Below are 18529 nucleotides of genomic sequence, written 5' to 3'. Positions count from 1 at the left end.
CTGGGACGGAGTTTCGGTCTTGTTGCTCAGGCTGGAGTGCGGTCTCGGCTCACTGCAACCTCCACCTCCCAGGTTCAAGGAATTCTCGTGCCTCAGCCTCCTGAGTAGCTAGGATTACAGGCACAAGCCACTACGCCTGGCTAATTTTTATATTTTTAGTAGAGGTGGGGTTTCACCATGTTGACCAGGCTGGTCTCAAACTGACCTCAAGTGATCCGCCTGCCTCAGCCTCCTAAATTGCTGGGATTATAGGCACGAGCCATCACGTCTAGCCAAGAAAATTGGGGTATTTTCTTCATAGCACTTCAGACAACCTGTTAAATTGTTCACATGATTTTTTACCATTTCAAACCATTTTTTCCTCTATAATTTTAGCCCATTTCCAAAAGGGCCATTCTAAATTTTAACTGTCTGGAGACCATAATGAACATAGCCATTGGCTCAAAGGACTTGAAGATTTCATTCTTGGATATTGTGTTTTCAAACTCAAACCAGGTCTGCAGTCATACCGGTTCCTGAGTTCTTATTTTTGGCAAGACATTGTCTATGTTCTTTCCTGTCCTTTTCAGTTGAGGCTTCAAGATTTTTGCTGTGTTCTTTACAGACCTGATGGACACCAGAACAACCTGAGGAGTTCTGCATATGAATCTCTGATGGAAATTGTGAAAAACAGTGCCAAGGATTGTTATCCTGCTGTTCAGAAAACGACTTTGGTTATCATGGAACGACTGCAACAGGTTCTTCAGATGGAGGTGAGACCTAAGAGTGCCCCTGACTATGGGTGGGAATTGGGTAGTACTTTTGACACCTAGATCTATTTTCCAGACTGTTCTGTCTTTTTAGTGTTTAAGTATATATTTTCTCAGAAAGATAATAAAGCTTATACAAAAAACATTGCACCTTAACGTTAGCATTGCTTGTCATGGTTTACTCATATATGTGTTACACTATATGTATTATGGGTTTTTTGTTGCTGTTGTTTACTTTCCTATGTTAGTATTAGGGAAGATTATTAAATGGTCCCAGCAAAAGTGGAAGGTTTTCATGTAGAGTATGTTTTCTTATTTTCTTTGTAGTCACATATCCAGAGCACATCCGATAGAATCCAGTTCAATGACCTTCAGTCTTTACTCTGCGCAACTCTTCAGGTATGGTGGTGCCTTATGACTTAATAACTCCAGGTTAGAGAATTATTAGTATCTCAGTATAACAAGTTCGTGTACACACAGCACTCGAAAATGGTATAGATGATGCGGATCAGAAGCTGTTCTCAGAAGGCTTTGGTCTGTGATTGGTCGATTGGGAGAGGAATTCCCCACCTGCCTTACCTGTCTGTCTAGAAAGATTCAAATCCTACTTATTTACAGTTGGTCTAGATGTAATCTTGATAAAATCAAACCAACTTGACTTCTCCTAATTCAACATACACTCCTCAGACCTCTCTTCCTCACTCTTGTTTGTTTCAACTAATGTCACTGTGTAGAGAAGGAAACTACTTAATGTGTGATGGTTCCTTCCAGATGTATAGCTCATTTGTGTTGGCAGCTTGAATGGTTTTGGTTTTTTGATTTTGAAAACCAAAAAACTCTTGGTTTTTCATTAGGTTATTCAAGCCTAGCTCAGTCAGATTTGGTTCCCAGCTATAGTTCACTTGGCTAAAAATAAAGCCTTGAATTTGTACCGTCATCTTTTGAAACATTTGCTGTTTGACCTAATGTCAGTGACATTAGTTGAAACAAACGAGTGAGGAAGGAATGTTTGATGGGAGAAGTCAGGTTGGTTTGATTTTATCAGGATTATTTCTAGGTCATCTGTAAATAGGTAGGATATAGGAAGGGTTGCTTTTCGTTTGTTTTATGAATAAGAGCTCTAAGGTGATAGGGCCTTCTCTAAAGCTGAAGTAATTTAACTATCATTCCAGTAAGACTGGACTATGGAGGCTACCAGCAGGGATTTGTCAGACAGTAAGACAAATGAAATTGAGAGGACATGACCTTCTGCACAATGGAGGATCAGCGCACGTTTGTTCTGAATTGAGAAACAGGAGAAATGTTAAAATGTATTGCTGATGATTGGTACTGTCAATGATTCTGTGTATAAAAAGTACATTTGGCATTCCCAAAATTAAAAAATATCAAGGGACTTAATTGATTTTAAAAAGAAAAGGTATAGTGTTCTGATTGGGAGATTTGGAATAAACTCATCTTGAACTCTTACTCATTTCACAGAATGTTCTTCGGAAAGTGCAACATCAAGATGCTTTGCAGATCTCTGATGTGGTTATGGCCTCCCTGTTAAGGATGTTCCAAAGCACAGCTGGGTCTGGGGGAGTACAGGAGGATGCCCTGATGGCAGTTAGCACACTGGTGGAAGGTCGGTGAGAAATGCTGTCTGGTCAGGGAATGTCTTTGGAATGTAGGCATTTCAGTGGCCTTAAATAATTGTCACCCAGGCTGGAGTGCAGTGGCATGATCTTGGCGCACTGCAGCCTTGAAATCGTGGGCTCACATGATCCTTCCACTTCAGTGCCCCCAGAGTAGCTGGGACTAACAGGTGCACACCACCATGCCCAGCTAATTTTTATATTTTTGGTAGAGACGGAGTTTTCGCCATGTTGCCCAGACTGGTCTTGAACTCCTGAGTCAAGTGATCCTCCTGCCTCAGCCTCCCAGAGTGCTAGGATTATAGATGTGAGCCACTGGGCCCAGCTTAATTTTGTTTGTGTGTGAAGATAGGGTCTCACTATATTGCTCAGGCTGGTCTCAAACTCCTGGGCCTCCTTGTCAGGGCATTAAAGAATTTTTGACTACAGAAAGCATAGTCCTTTTACTGGGGCATGAGTCACTTCAAAGTTAGATTGAACTTAAGTGCACACCACTTAAATTTGTATAACTGCCTTGTCAGTCCATTTAAATGGGGAGCCAGTTTGCAATGGAGATTGGCAGAGGTGTTTTTTTTGTTTTGTTTTGTTTTGTTTTTGAGACTTGCTCTGTTGCCCAGGATGGAGTGCAGTGGCACCATCTTGGCTCACCACAGCCTCCACCTCCCAGGTTCAAGCAATTCTCCTGCCTCAGCCTTCTGAGTAGCTGGGATTATAGGCGTGAGCCACTGTGCCCTGCTAAGTTTCTATTTTCTTTCCTGGTACTTGTCATCACCTGGTTTGGTTTGTAGTGCTTTGGACTAAGATTGACACATCATGGTGCCTGGTATGGGATGAAATGAAACATTGAGCGAGTTCTAGGAATTGATTTTCTTATTTTTACATGTCTGACTGCAAAATTGGTTTGGGGAAGCCATATCTGACTTAAGACTCTTTGAAGGGGCATTACGAAGCACTTTAGGAATCTGGAATGCCTTTTCAGGGGTGGCCTGTAAGTTCATTGCTAAGGCCATTTACCTGAGGACCACTCTCCTGAGGACTAGACCTATTTTTAGCATAAACAGCCTATGTCCAACTGGTCTGTCAACATGTGACCACTCCTCTGAAAGGGCAAAGAAGTTAATTTTGGCTCCTGGAGTGGCTGATTTGGATCTGAAGCCCAGTGCTGCTTTTCCTGGCTGTGGCTTGTTTAGCCCTTGATGGAATTGCCTAAGGATCCTGTTTTGAAGCTGGCTTGCAGAAAGGACATGCTATTATCAGATGAGGAGGTGGACAAGAGTCAGTATTGCTGGTTCAGCCCATTTAAAATTAACCTTGACATTCCTTGAGGGTCATACCACTTGGTTGTATTAGTCAGAGTAAAGCCCTATTCTGTGGACAGTGGGCATTGTCTCTGTGGCGTATGAATTAGGGCCCTTCCAGCAGTAATAAATTTGGCTTATGCAAGCCTTTAATGTCTTCATGATGGAATCGGTAACTAAAGCACATTTCACCCAACCTGTTGAGTGGAGCGAGTACATTTTGGGAGAGGTAGGATGGGTTATTTCTGCCTGCCTCTGTGTTAACCCATGGTGCTGTCATTGGCTAATAGCTTATTTCATTACAGTGTTGGGTGGTGAATTCCTCAAGTACATGGAGGCCTTTAAACCCTTCCTGGGCATTGGATTAAAAAATTATGCTGAATACCAGGTAGGATGTGCTTTTCAAAATAGTATGTTCCCATTTATATCTGACAGTCACTGTAGTGCACGCAAAACCAGGTTCTTATAGCTTAAGTAGTTTTTCCTGATACATTGTCCTAAAAGGCAAGCTACTTTATTCATTGCCTGAACGTTTGAACTGGAAGTAGTCCATGAAAAACAGGATATTAGAGGTACCAGATAATGGTGGACAAGATATTAGATGTACCAGATAATGGTGGACAAGATGACTGTTTATTTGCTTAGACAGTACTAATGCAGGAACAGCTATAAAGTTGAGCTATTAGCACCCTGGAGAGCAAGGCTTTTTTTTTTTTTTTTTTTTTTTAACTTTATCAGTGATCTCTCTCGGATAGTCTTTGTTCCCTGCCTGCCATGTTGGTTGTTGAAAAATTAATCTCGGCAGAGGGAAGATGTTTTCTCCTTTAACTCTAGGTTCAAGTGATAAAAGCTCAGCAGCTAGTTAAAAATAATATCTTGCCCCAGCAGGCAGCCTTTTCTGTTAGAAGATTATTTCCTTGATTCTTGGCAGGTTTGTTTGGCAGCTGTGGGCTTAGTGGGAGACTTGTGCCGTGCCCTGCAATCCAACATCATACCTTTCTGTGACGAGGTGATGCAGCTGCTTCTGGAAAATTTGGGGGTGAGTATCTACACACAATCTAATTAACCAGTCTTCTTTGAAGAAATCAACAGTTGGAAAGATAGTTAAATATCGACAGGCTGGGCGCAGTGGCCTGTAATCCCAGCATTTTGGGAGGCCGAGGCAGGCCAGGAGTTCGAGACCAACCTGGACAACATGGTGAAACCCCGTCTGTAATGTAGATACAAAAAAAATTAGCCGGGCGTGATGGCAGGCGCTTGTAATCCCAGCTACTCGGAAGGCTGAGGCAGGATAATCGCTTGTACCTGGGAGGCGGACGTTGCAGTGAGCCAAGATCGCGCCATTGCACTCCAGCCTGGGCAAGAAGAGCCAAACTCCGTCTCAAAAAAAAAAAAAAAAAAATCAGTGACAGGGAGCTGTAAGTTTCTAGAACATTGGCTTTGGGCTTATAAAGAGGGGAGTTGTTCATTTCACAGATGATTCTGAAGAAAGATTGTAAAGTTAAAGGAATGTGTGCTCTATTAGAGATTTTTAAAACAAAACAGTAAAATGCAAAGGAAAAGTAAATACAGTTGTTCCTTGACTTATGATGGAGTTAGGTCCCAATAAACACATTGTAAAGTGGAAAAATCATCAAACCATCATGAGCAGGGGACCATTTGTATATTATACCTCTCCCCAGAGATAGCCATCATTAATTATTGTACATGTGTGTTCTCAGACAAGTCACTTGATTCTTAAGTCAGTCTCCTCATGTGTAAAGTGGGAATACCAATACCTGGGCTAGCTTCTTAGAGTTGGTGTGAGGTGCAAATGGGAAAGGTTTTGTAAGCTATAAAGGACCATCCAAATATTTAAAATCAATAGTTGCTTGTTAGAAATGAAATTTTCGTGAATCTTTGGACCAAACAAGTTTTGACTTAATTCACTTTTCCTTTTGTTCCTTGTCAGAATGAGAACGTCCACAGGTCTGTGAAGCCGCAGATTCTGTCAGTGTTTGGTGATATTGCCCTTGCTATTGGAGGAGAGTTTAAAAAATACTTAGAGGTTGTATTGAATACTCTTCAGCAGGCCTCCCAAGCCCAGGTGGACAAGGTAAGCTTAAAGCTATCTTGGCTGTTCTTTAAGTCTAGCTCTAATTGGAGGGACTATTGACAAACATGCAGCTGAAAGTGATCAGTGTGATGTAGGTTCTGTTCTTTGTGTCTTACAGTCAGACTATGACATGGTGGATTATCTGAATGAGCTAAGGGAAAGCTGCTTGGAAGCCTATACTGGAATCGTCCAGGGATTAAAGGGGGATCAGGAGAACGTACACCGTTGAGTATACAACCCAGTTCCCTTCGTCCACTGGCCAATGTGCACTTAGCCAAGTGGGCTATGTCTGTCATTCTGTAGCTCGCTTGTGAACCTAGTGCCTGTTGCTTAAAAGGCTGGGAGAAGGGGGAGCAGTGCCCTAATGAAGAGAGTGGCTTGGGGAAAACTGTAGACTATTGTTTTTGCTCTGCTTCTTCTTTCTTTTTTTTGTTTTGAGACAGAGTCTCACTCTGTTGCCCAGGCTGGAGTGCAGTCGTGCAATCTCGGCTCACTGCAACCTCTACCTCCCAGGTTCAAGCAGTTCTCCTGCCTCAGCCTCCTGAGTAGCTGGAACTATACACATCTGCCACTATGCCTGGCTAATTTTTACATTTTTAGTAGAGGCAAGCTTTCACCTTGTTGGTCAGGCTGGTCTTGAACTCCTGACCTCAATTGATCCGCCCGCCTTGGTCTCCCAAAGTGCTGGGATTACAGGCTTGAGCCACTGTGCCCAGCCTTTTTAATTTATTTTATTTTATTTTTTGGAGACAGTCTCACTCTATCACCCAAGCTGGAGTGCAGTGGAGCGATCACAGCTCACTGCAGTCTTCACTTCCTGGGTTCAAGTGATTCTTACGCCTCAGCTTCCTGAGTAGCTGGGACTACAGGCACACACCACCATGCCCAGCTATTTTTTTTTTTTTGTATTTTAGTAGAGATGGGATTTCACCATGTTTTGCAGGCTGCTCTCGAACTCCTGAGCTCAGGCAATCTCCCACCTTGGGCTCCCAAAGTGATGGGATTTCAGGCGTGAGCCACTGCACCCAGCCCTCTGCTTCTTTTTCTCATATTTCTTGAGTATTGCAAGGGATGGGATTCAGCAAAAATGTTGGGGGGAAGAAACCCAACATAAATGCTTCCTGTATCAACCATGAGTGGCAGGTCCCCTACCCCTTTCCCATCCCCACAAGCTAAATTGGAGGACTGGGGAGTCATAATTCCTGTTACGTGTTCTTGTTGCTGATTGGGGAAATTTTTTTACTTCACCCCCCTTGGTATATAGCTCAGGAAAAAGTTAAATTTGTTTCTTCTATATTTGCCTGTAGGAAGAGGAATATTTGTCTCTTCTGTCGACTTGAGGAATGACACATTAATCAAAGGAAGAATAATTTGATATAACTATATGCATCTAGTTATCCAGCTTGGACCTTGTATGATAGGGGTATAATAGTTGGAAATTTTGAAAAAGGATGTAGTCCTGCCATATGAGGGACAGCTGCATCAGACCTTCTCTCTCTTTTTTTTTTTTCTTTTTTTTTGAGATGAGTCTTGCTCTGTCGCCTAGGCTGGAGCGCAGTGGCGCAATCTCGGCTCACTGCAAGCTTCGCCTCCTGGGTTCACGCCATTCTCCTACCTCAGCCTCCTGAGTAGCTGGGACTACAGGCGCCCGCCACCACGCCACGCCTGGCTAATTTTTTTGTATTTTTAGTAGAGACGGGGTTTCACCGAGTTAGCCAGGATGGTCTCGATCTTCTGACCTTGTGATCCACCCGCCTGGGCCTCCCAAAGTGCTGGGTTTACAGGCATGAGCCACCACACCCGACCAATACCTTCTCTCTCTTTTATAGCGGATGTGATGCTGGTACAACCCAGAGTAGAATTTATTCTGTCTTTCATTGACCACATTGCTGGAGATGAGGATCACACAGATGGAGTAGTAGCTTGTGCTGCTGGACTAATAGGGTAAGTTATACCCTGCTTCTAAGAGCTGAATAGAACTTCTCACAGAAAATGAGAAAACATGGAGTAAGGAGTTTTGAGAGTATCGCGGATGGCAACAGTTCACTTTTTTGGCACAGAGATTTCTTTGCAGAACGCTTCATGTCCTGTTTTGAGTGTTCACATGATAGTTTATTCCAGACCCTCAAGGTATCTGTATTACACCCCATTAAACTCTGATGTTGGTCAACAATTGCCTCTGTCTAGTGACCTCTACTGAGGGTTTTATTTATCTTTGAAATTTGCTAAGAAACCCATAGCACTGGTTTGGAAGGCTGAAAACATTATACTGGTATGGGGCTAGGAGCTCATTCTCAGCTGTGTTTGTTTTGCACAGGGACTTATGTACAGCATTTGGGAAGGATGTACTGAAATTAGTAGAAGCTAGGCCAATGATCCATGAATTGTTAACTGAAGGGCGGAGATCGAAGACTAACAAAGCAAAAACGCTTGCTACATGGGCAACAAAAGAACTGAGGAAACTGAAGAACCAAGCTTGGTAAGATCTTGCCTCCACTGTCCTCTTCTACTTCCTGGAGGAGGGGGTAATGTTTTCTTTAGGCCATTCTGGCAAGCACTGCCTTCTGGCATTTTTTTTGTTTGTACTTTTTCCCATGTAGGTGCTTCTGAGTCAGGTAGCCTCAGTTTTTCCTTGAGCCAAATGTTTGACTCCTCATAGTGATGGAGAGCATAACTTTTAAAACTGGAATTCACTGAAATTCCCAGAGTATTTTGGGTCCTAATAAAATCATCAGTAATGCCATTTCCCCCTAATTCTCTTCTGTTTTCTATTCCTTTCCTCGTGCCCTATTCTTTCTTTACAGCAGTGCTTTTAGACGTTGCCTAGCTCTAGAGAAGATTTCCAAAGTCAAATGTTTGTGTGTGTGTGTGTGTGTGTGTGTGTGTGTTTTCTTTTTGAGACAGTCTCACTGTCGCCCAGGCTGGAGTGCAATGGCACAATCTCGGTTCACTGCAACTGCCGCCTCCTGGGTTTGAGCAATTCTCCTGTCTCAGCCTCCCGAGTAGCTGGGATTACAGTCACATGCCACCACACCCGACTAATTTTCTTTTTTTCTTTTCTTTTCTTCTTCTTTTTTTTTTTTTTTTTTTTTGGAGACAGTCTCGCTCTGTCGCCCAGGCTGGAGTGCAGTGGCACGATCTCAGCTTATTGCAACCTCTGCCTCCCGGGTTCAGGCAGTTCTCTGCCTCAGCCTCCTGAGTAGCTAGGATTACAGGTGCCCTACCACCACCACACCTGGCTAATTTTTTTGTATTTTTAGTAGAAACGGGATTTCACCATCTTGGCCAGGCTGGTCTTGACCTCCTGACCTCGTGATCCACCCACCTCGGCCTCCCAAAGTACTGGGATTACAGGCGTGAGCTACCATTGCCTGGCCCAGTTTTTGTATTTTTAGTAAAGATGGGGTTTCACCATGTTGGCCAGGCTGGTCTTGAACTCCTGATTTTAGGTGATCCACCCACCTCAGCCTCCTAAATTGCTGGAATTATAGGCTTTTTTTTTTTTTTTTTGTATTTTTAGTAGAGATGGGTTTTCACCATGTTGGCCAGACTGGTCCTGACCTCAGGTGATCCACCTTTCTCGGTCTCCCAGGTGTGCACCACCACACCAGGCTTTGGCTCCTACTTTGAAATGCAATTTTGTTTGGAGACAGAGTCTCCTCTGTCACCCAGGCTGGAGTGCAGTGGTACAATCATACCTCATAGAAGCCTCCAGCTCCTGGGCTTAAGTGGCCCTCCTGCCTCAGCCTCCCAGGTGGTTGGGACTGCAGGCAAGCACCTCCATGACTGGCTAATTTTTTTTTTTATTTTTAGAGACAAGATCTCCTGTTGCCCAGGCTGGTTTTGAACTCCTGACCTCAAGAAGTTCTCCCTCCTTGGCCTCCCAAAGTGCTGAGATTAAAGGCTTGAGCCACTGCACCCAGACTGAAATATAGTTTTAATTTCTTTCACTCTTAATTAGTTATCTTACTCCACAGATCTCAGTAAAATTGGCTCTTTGAGTTTCCCTCACACCCTCTGATGTAGGTGTTAATAAGAGCAGGTCAATGGCACATAGGACAAGAAGAAAGAGTGTCAATCCTTGAAATGTTGACAAATTCCATTCAGGCCTACGAGCATGTAATTGTAGGAGTCAGCATTATTGGCTCTGTTGGGTATATGTGATCTCAAAGATTGACCTTTTTTTCCATCTGTTTTCAGATCTGTTACCATTGGGATGATAACCTGAGGACCCCCACTGGAAATCTCCCATCTTTTGAAAAACCTGGAAGTGAGGAGTGTGCACGGATGCTGAATGTTTGGGAATGAGAGGATGAGTGAGTGAGGCTTGAAAACACACCACATTGAAAATCCTGCCACAGCAGCAGCCGCAGCCGCAGCCGCCAACAGCAGCGCTGTTAGTGAGCTAAGTAAGCACTGACTTCGTAGAAAACCATAACATCGGCCATCTTGGAAAAGAGAAAAACAATGGAGTTACTTATTAAAAAAAAAGAAAGAAAGAAAGTTATCTCTTCCCAGGAGAGGCTAGGAGTAGCTTTTCTGTCTTTTGGCCGGTGCCGAGTGGAATGCCTGGTTTGGGGGAGGAGGAGGGACTGGGTTCAGCTGTGGTGCTTTGTTGTAAAAGGCAGCCTGGCCTTTGCTACTGAGGAGAAAGATGGAGCCTGGGTCTCAAGCCCACCTTCGCTGTACCTTTGCCACATGGTACTGTATGCTTGCCAGCTAGAAGGAGGGTCAGGGATTTTTTACAGTCTGAGAATGAGTGTGTGTGAGTGAGGCGGTATCCACATTCTCAACTTCAAGTCATTGCAGTTTCTTTTTCCCAGAAAACAAGGGGTTAGATGTTGCATTTCATAAAACTAATCGAAGTTCTGTCTACTGATGCAGCACAAGAGATGTAAAAAAAAAAAAAAAAAAACACACACAGAGGAAAGACGCTCTTTAGGTTTTGTTTTGTTTTTTTTTTTGGTTTTGTTTTTTGTTTTTTTTTACTCTAGGGAAAACACTGACGAATGGTCAGAGCTCCTATCCTGATCTTTTCATCAAGGCGCCTTTCCTAATAATATGGTTCAACTGTGAATGTAGAAGTGGGGGGGAGGGGGGAAAAAAGAAAACTCTGGCGTTAGAGGATATAGAAAAATATAAGTACAATTGTTACAAATAACGCAGACTTCAGAAACAAAACAGTCACAACCCAAACAAACCAAAATTTCAATGATCAGAATTGGCAGCACAAAGAAAACGCCCTCTCCTGACTTGTATTGTGGCAGTCTGAACGCCCCCAGAAAATTGTGCCAAAGAGTTTAGAAAAATAAATATACAATAAAAGTAAACACATACACACAAAACAGCAAACTTCAGGTAACTATTTTGGATTGCAAACAGGATAAATTAAATGTTCAAACGATCTGATAAAATAACCATTTGGAAACTGCTTGGCCTTCTGTTCTTTTATTTGATTGACTACAATGCGGTATTGGTCTCTTGTTGCACTTCAAAAGCAACCAACAAAACAAAAACAAAAAAAAGTGTGTGTGTGTGAATACACAAACACACTAACTAGAAGTCTTGTGATGAAAATGGCACTTGAAAAAGGTTTTATTTTTCCACTGAAGTTGAAGGTTAATAAAATGGTGTCAAACGTCCCCTGGTCACACACTTGAATATTTTTTTAGAAGTGTGATGTGGTATGATTACCATAAATCAGACTTAATTATTTTCCCTTTTACAAGGGAACAGGGCATCCTGAATTTTAGAGTCTTTCAGCAATAAGAAGGGATGTTGGTGAGCTTTGATCCTCTTTTGGTTTTGCAGTTGTTAGGAGTTTTTGCTGGCATTTTGAATATGCTGCTTTCAGAAAAACCAAGGAAGTTTTAAAATTGCTTCCTGGTCCTTAGAGGACTAAACACAAGACCCTCATTCCCACTTTCATTTCCACTCTAGCAAAAACTATGGGCTTGTGTTTTTCTCCAACTCCTCGTTTATATCCTCCCTTCCATGTCCAAGCCTTCCATTCATAAGTGGGATTGGCTCAGTTTTGCCCATCCATATGGCAGCATCTCTAATAGCTCTTGTACAGGGTATCAGATATTGTGCCTTTTGGTGCCAGGTTCAAAGTCAAGTGCCGATCTATGAACCAGTGTACAAAAAAAAAAAAATCCAGGTATTTGAAGGAGAGACGCTCCATTGTGAATAAAGAGCTCATACCAGCTCCTAAGCCCTATTAAGAAGAGGCCTGGTCCTCTAATGCCTTGTTTCCATTTCAGTTGTTCTTTGAGAGACAGAATGATGTACTAACCATTCCTGATTATTACGATAGGGTTGGGTCAGGGCTTAGGGAGGGGGCAGAAATATTGGGGATAGAAAAAAAATCTGATCATTCCTCAGTGCTACCCATTTCTGTCCTGTGTGGGCTGCTTAGCTAGACAGCAGGAGAATAAAGTACACCGAGAACCATAATGAAAAAACCTTCCGTGTGTTTTGTCATGTTTTGTTCCAGGGAAGCAGTTGATGAGTGCTGTTACTAATGCTTTCTCCCAGATCCATTCAGTGGTGGAGAGGAGGAAAATGGGCTGGTTGGATGTGGTCTTGGTGCCTTGCAGTTACTCTGCACTGGTTATGCATTTAATTCTCCTCTTTTCTAGTTAACCTTTTGCTAGTGGATTTTCCATAGTCTGGGTATTTGTCCTTATATCAGTTATACCACCTAAGGCAACTGGATGCAAAATGCATTCTGTTCACTCACTGTCTGGGCCTTCCCCACCCTAGTCTTGGCACATTCCTTCAAGAATGTAGTTACCGTCTGCTTGGGAAGATGTCAGTGCAAATGTGAAGAAAATGGGCATCGGACTAGGCTTTGGTTTGCCACAAGTGGCAGCTGCCTATATCAATTACATTTATTAATTTTGCTTTTCATTTTTCCCAGTTCTCCTCACCCCCCCGCTTTGTTGAAATGTTGGACTTGCTGTCAGAGGCAACTGTAATATTGCCTTAGGGACTTGTGGAGAAGGGGAATTGCTCAGTGTAGTGTTTTAACTTTCAGAACCAAGCAATCTATTTACTCTTACAAATATTTAAGAAGTGTGTTAGTCCAACTTTAAGAAAAATCCAAACTCATCAGCTTTTGATAGCATCTTGGTTTTTGAAACAACTTCAATCTGTAATTGGCATTCAGAATGCCCTTGGCATGCCAGTCTGTGATGGCATTTAAGACCTGTAAAACACTTGAGCCCAACTCGATTAACCAAAACCGATAACCACCACCTTTATCTTCTAAATAAAGTCCGCTTTATTTTTATTTTCAACATCTTGCTTTTTTTTTTTTTTTTTGTCCCAAATGGTGTCACCTCCATGGAGGTGAAATGGTTTGAAAGTCAGAATGTGTGGTGAGAGGTGTTTGTGTATGTATGTGTGTGGGGAAAAGGAGGGACACACATCTTGAAATGGACACTACATAGTGTAATGTGATATAGATGAAACAGTGTCCTACAAATGAGGTAAGGAAAAAGTATGCATGGAGGATGTTTCGTGTTTGGAGAGTTTGAAGCATTCCTCATCAGTAAAACAGGAATACTGACTAAGGTTGTTCTGCAAATTAAAACAAATCTCAGTGTTTACCATTTTTAACTTCAGGTGGGCCAAGCTGGCACCTTGGAGGCCAGATGGAACTGCAGGCTTGCACTGTGTTTCTGAGTGTTTGTATTGGGACCAGGTATACGGTAATGGGGTTTCTTGTGGGAGCAGTTGCTCCTTCTCTGCCATTTGATGAACTAATTGCATTCTTTTCTCAAATCTCACCTTCAGTGGAGAAATGTTCTCAGTGAATCATTGTCCTCTGTTTTGTGCCTATTTCTCAAGCTAATGCCGTGTCTAATGGATCATCCAAAAGTTGGCCTTTCACTTAGTTTTCATCATGTATTTCATTTCTACTTGCATTTTTCCCCCCCAAGAAACTTAGAACACTAGTTTGAGATTTAGGAGACTAGGCCCTTTCCTTTAACCCTGCTGCTTATTAGCGTAGTGGTGCCTGCAGGCTAGTTCATGGAAATACACCCTTTCTTAGTTAAGCAAAGTAAGGGCTGTAGACTCCCTTTTCTGATTGTACACCCTGTTAGTAAACTTTTGATCATGCATACCCCATGTGTTTATAAATAACATACTTGGACTACTATAACCACATATTGTGTAATCATAAGACACAAAAATAGAAAGTAAAAAGCAATTACATGGTAAATAGAAGTTCTAGTATTTCTAAATCCAATTTGGAGGTTACTGAGTTATAGAGAGTAAATTTTTACCAGACTGCATTAAGTCCTGAACAGCAGTGATTCACTGAGAACATTTCTCCACTGAAGGTGAGATTTGAGAAAAGAATGCAATTAGTTCATCAAATGGCAGAGAAGGAGCAACTGCTCCCACAAGAAACCCGGTTACCGTATACCTGGTCCCAATACAAACACTCAGAAACACAGTGCAAGCCTGCAGTTCCACCTGGCCTCCAAGGTGCCAGCTTGGCCCACCTGAAGTGAAAAATGGTAAACACTGAGATTTTATGTTTTAATTTGTAGAACAACCTTAGTATTCCTGTTTTACTGATGAGGAAGGAGGGCAGAAAGATTGACTCATCACACCAAGGTCACTTAGAGCCAGAATTCGGAGCCCGGTCTGTCAAATCAAGGCTTTACACATTTGCCCTGGACAGATGCTATGAGCCTCTTAGTAATAAAAAAACAAAGGTTCATATTGCACATACTTAGGATATGCCATCCATTTCCTTCCCAGCACTATCTAAAAGTATATTTTAATTTCGTTGTTTATCTGTTGCCAGTTTTCCCCACTATAACGTAAGTTCCCTAATGCAGTGACCTTGACTGTCTTTTAGTATGCTCAGCTGAGAGAGCGCCTGACATATAGTAGACCTTCGATAAATATTTGTTGAACTAATGACATAGAGTTCACAGAGTTCCTGTGATGGCATCACTTAGCCTTTGAAGGGCGCAAAGCATCCAGAAACCTGGGAATGGCAGGGCCACAGAAGACTTCTAGCTCTTATCTGCTGGATGACTTCAGGCTAACTTCTCAACCTTGGATTAACTGATGGAATGGGAACAGGATTAGTGAATAGTCATTATTTACATGATGTTCTTTTTATGTGCTTACAAGATGCTAGGCCTGTAATAAGTTCTTTCATAGAGTAATAAACTTTATCAACACTATAAGGAAGACACCATTTTAGTCCCATTTTACAGGAGGAAATGTGAACAGGCTAAGAACCTTGCCCAAAGTCATGCGGGCTAGCAAGCAGTCCTGACCTTCTGGATTTGTACCTCTAGCCTACATTGTGTGCCAGTGTTGTAAATGAGCTTATAGTTATCAATCAGAGAACCCTGGTTGAGATTTTGGAATTCAATAACAAAGCCATTTTGTCTTAATTCTACAATAAGTTCCATTATTAACCTTTGGCAACTGCCAGACTCTTAATTGAGTGTGTGTGTGTGAGATCAGTTTCTCTCCTAATTGGAGTTTGAATGTGTGTGTGATCAGCTTCCCTCCTAATTGGAGTTTGAACCAAACCATCTCCCTGCACTTCTGCTCCGTTTCTCTCTAAGCTGGAAGCTTTTGGGAACCAGGGCTGGGGGAGGGGTGGTTGTTGGTGCTCAGTGGCCAAAAAGGCCACTAGGCTGCTGAGTAAGCTCCACATCTGAATTACCCCAGCTCTGTCAGCTGATTGCATGCACAGCACAGGCAGGAGGCCTTCAAAGCCTGAGCTGTTCCCTCTCCCAGGTGCTCCTTGGCCACAGGTTACCAAGCTGAGCTGTCCTCAGTGTGAAATGTACCTTTTTGTCTGAAAGGAAAGTACATCTCAGCTTTGGCATATGGCATTAGCTCTGGATGCAGAGGGGCAGCCTGTCACCATTTCCGAAGGAAAGAGTTCACAAATGGCTCTGTGTGAATAAGCTCTTCATAGCGATGAGCAATGCCTGCTATGTTCTGGGCATTGCCCTTCAAAATATTTTAGTCTTTCGAGTATGACCTTGGACAAATTCTCCATCTCTTCTGATTCTCGATTTCCTCCTGTAAAACAGGGATCCCAATGAAAGATAATGCATACAAAGTTTTTAGCACAGGACCTTGAACTCACATCGATTAACCAATCAGCTACTACTGGCCAGGCGCGGTGTATGCCTGTAATCCCAGCACTTTGGGAGGCCGATGTGGGAGGATCGCCTAGAAGTTGGAGACCAGCCTGGGCAACATAGCAAGACCTTGTCTCTACAAATAATAAAAAACATTAGGCTGGGCGTGGTGGCTCACGCCTGTAATCTCAGCACTTTGGGAGGCTGAGGCAGGCGGATCACCTGAGGTCAGGAGTTTGAGACCAGCCTGGTCAACATGGTGAAACCCCATCTCTACTACTAATACAAAAATTAGCTGGGCATGGTGGTGCATGCCTGTAGTCCCAGCTACTCAGGAGGCTGAGGCAGAAAAATCGCTTGAACCTGGGAGGCAGAGGTTGCACTGAGCTGAGATCGCGCCACTGCACTCCAGCCCGGGCAACAAAGCAAGACTCTGTCTCACAAAACAAAAACAAACAAACAAAAAAACCCAGGCTGGGCGCAGTGGCTCATGCCTGTAATCCCATCACTTTGGGAGGCCGAGGCAGGCGGATCACCTGAGGTCAGGAGTTCAAGACCAGCCTGACCAACATGGTGAAACCCCGTCTCTACTAAAAATACAAAATTAGCTGGGCGTGATGGCACATGCCTATAATCCCAGCTACTCAGGAGGCCAAGGCAGGAGAATTCACTTGAACCTGGGAGGTGGAGGTTGCGGTGAGCTGAGATCGCGCCATTGTACTCCAGCCTGGACGACAAGAGCGAAACTCCACCTCAAAAACAAAAACAAAAAAACACATTAGCCAGGTGTGGTGGGAGGGTGAGGCAGGAGGATCACTTGGGCCCAGGCGATCAAGTCTGCAGTGAGATGTGATTGCGCTACTGCACTTACCAAACAACTGTTTACGTGCCAGGAGACACTGGGGATATAGCAGTGAATAAGCAAACAAAATCTTCCTGTGGAGCTCACATTCTGATGGATAAATAATCAATATTCAATAATTCAATCTAACTTTTTTTTTTTTTTTTTTTTTTTTTGAGACGGAGTCTTGCTCTGTCACCCAGGCTGGAGTGCAGTGGCGCGATCTCGGCTCACTGCAAGCTCCGCCTCCCGGGTTCACGCCATTCTCCTGCCTCAGCCTCCTGAGTAGCTGGGACTACAGGCGCCCGCCACCACGCCCAGCTAAATTTTTGTATTTTTAGTAGAGACGGGGTTTCACCATGTTAGCCAGGATAGTCTCAATCTCCTGACCTCGTGATCCACCCGCTTCGGCCTCCCAAAGTGCTGGGATTACAGGCGTAAGCCACCGCGCCTGACCTCAATATAACCTTTTAAAAATTCTGTTTGGGAGATAGCAGAAATGAACATGGCTGTGGAGAAAAATGAAGCACATATGGAATTATAAAAAACAAAAAACATCTGGGTGTGGTGGCTCATGCCTGTAATCCCAGCACTTTGGGAGGCCGAGGTGGCGGATCACCTGAGGTTGGGAGTTTGAGACCAGCCTGACCAACATGGAGAAACCCCATCTCTACTAAAAATACAAAATTAGCCAGGCATGGTGGCACATGCCTGTAATCCCAGCTACTCGGGAGACTGAGGCAGGAGAATTGCTTGAACCCGGGAGGTGGAGGCTGCGGTGAGCCGAGATGGTGCCATTGCACTCCAGCCAGGGCAACAAGAGTGAAACTCCGTCTCAAAAAAACAAACAAACAAACAAAAAAAACACTCTATTCCTTCCCAAACCCTACTAATTCAATTAGAGGCTCTGCATTACCTCCACAGGAATTTGGGGACGTGGTGAAGGAATGTCTTTCTACCACTGCCCTACCCTCCCATCTGATGGAACACCTGCAGCTGCAGTTGGAGTCCCAGGATGCTTGCATGGTGAATGGCCCACTTTCTAGGGTCTGGAACTGGAGGGCGAAGGTGGCACCTAGATCCTGCAGTCACATGGGGCTAATCAATTTTCCTGCCCGCCAGGGTTCCATTTGAGTCATCTGGGTTTTATTTTGATTCAGCCTCTTTAACTGGCTGCTAATGTCACCTCCTCCTACTCTTTTCAGGCAATAATGGGACAGGAAAGACAGCCTCCAGAGCAAGAGTCATGGGAGTGGGAGAGTCTCCCTGGTGGTTTCCAAGGAGGAAACACTGGCAGGGCCCGGCTCTGGGGGCCTGCATTTGCACTGTCTCTCCTACCTTAACGATTGGAGGTGGGTCCTCTGTTATCACACCTGTGAAGGCCATTTAGAAATGTTTTACAACTCATGCCTGACCACTGTCCACCACTTTCCCCACTCTCCTCCCACTGTGGCTCCTATCCCCTTCACCATATCCCCTATTATTGTCTCCACCATGATGAGCCCTGCCAATACCAGGGGCTCTTAAAAGGGATTCAGACCAGCTGGGCATGGTGTCTCAGCCTGTAATCTCAGCACTTTGGAATGCCGAGGCAGGCGGATCACGAGGTCAGGAGATCGAGACCCCGTCTCTACTAAAAATACAAAAAATTAGCTGGGTGTGGTGGCGGGCGCCTGTAGTCCCAGCTACTCGGGAGGCTGAGGCAGGAGAATGGCATGAACCTGGGAGGCGGAGCTTGCAGTGAGCGGAGACCACGCCACTGCACTCCAGCCTGGGTGA

The 18529-nt window shown here is 43.8% G+C and overlaps 1 protein-coding gene across 2 annotated transcripts in view; it reads left to right on the top strand.

The window, feature by feature from the left end:
- Positions 1–10689, top strand: part of KPNB1 (karyopherin subunit beta 1) — a 33249-nt gene extending 22560 nt beyond the window's left edge. The window contains 10 exon segments of one of the 2 annotated variants that reach the window (NM_001279833.1): positions 605–752; positions 1077–1148; positions 2229–2373; positions 3987–4069; positions 4613–4720; positions 5633–5776; positions 5895–6000; positions 7606–7720; positions 8094–8255; positions 9977–10689. In NM_001279833.1, the coding sequence (NP_001266762.1) occupies positions 605–752; positions 1077–1148; positions 2229–2373; positions 3987–4069; positions 4613–4720; positions 5633–5776; positions 5895–6000; positions 7606–7720; positions 8094–8255; position 9977 (1084 nt within the window). In that variant the 3' untranslated portion in view covers positions 9978–10689. 2 annotated transcript variants of the gene reach the window in all.
- Positions 10690–18529: the final 7840 nt, after the last annotated feature.

Source organism: Pan troglodytes, chromosome 19, assembly GCF_028858775.2.
Source record: "Pan troglodytes isolate AG18354 chromosome 19, NHGRI_mPanTro3-v2.0_pri, whole genome shotgun sequence".
NCBI lineage: Eukaryota > Metazoa > Chordata > Mammalia > Primates > Hominidae > Pan > Pan troglodytes.
The sequence above is the reverse complement of the archived record's forward strand: the minus strand, read 5'-3'. Positions and strand labels throughout refer to the sequence as shown.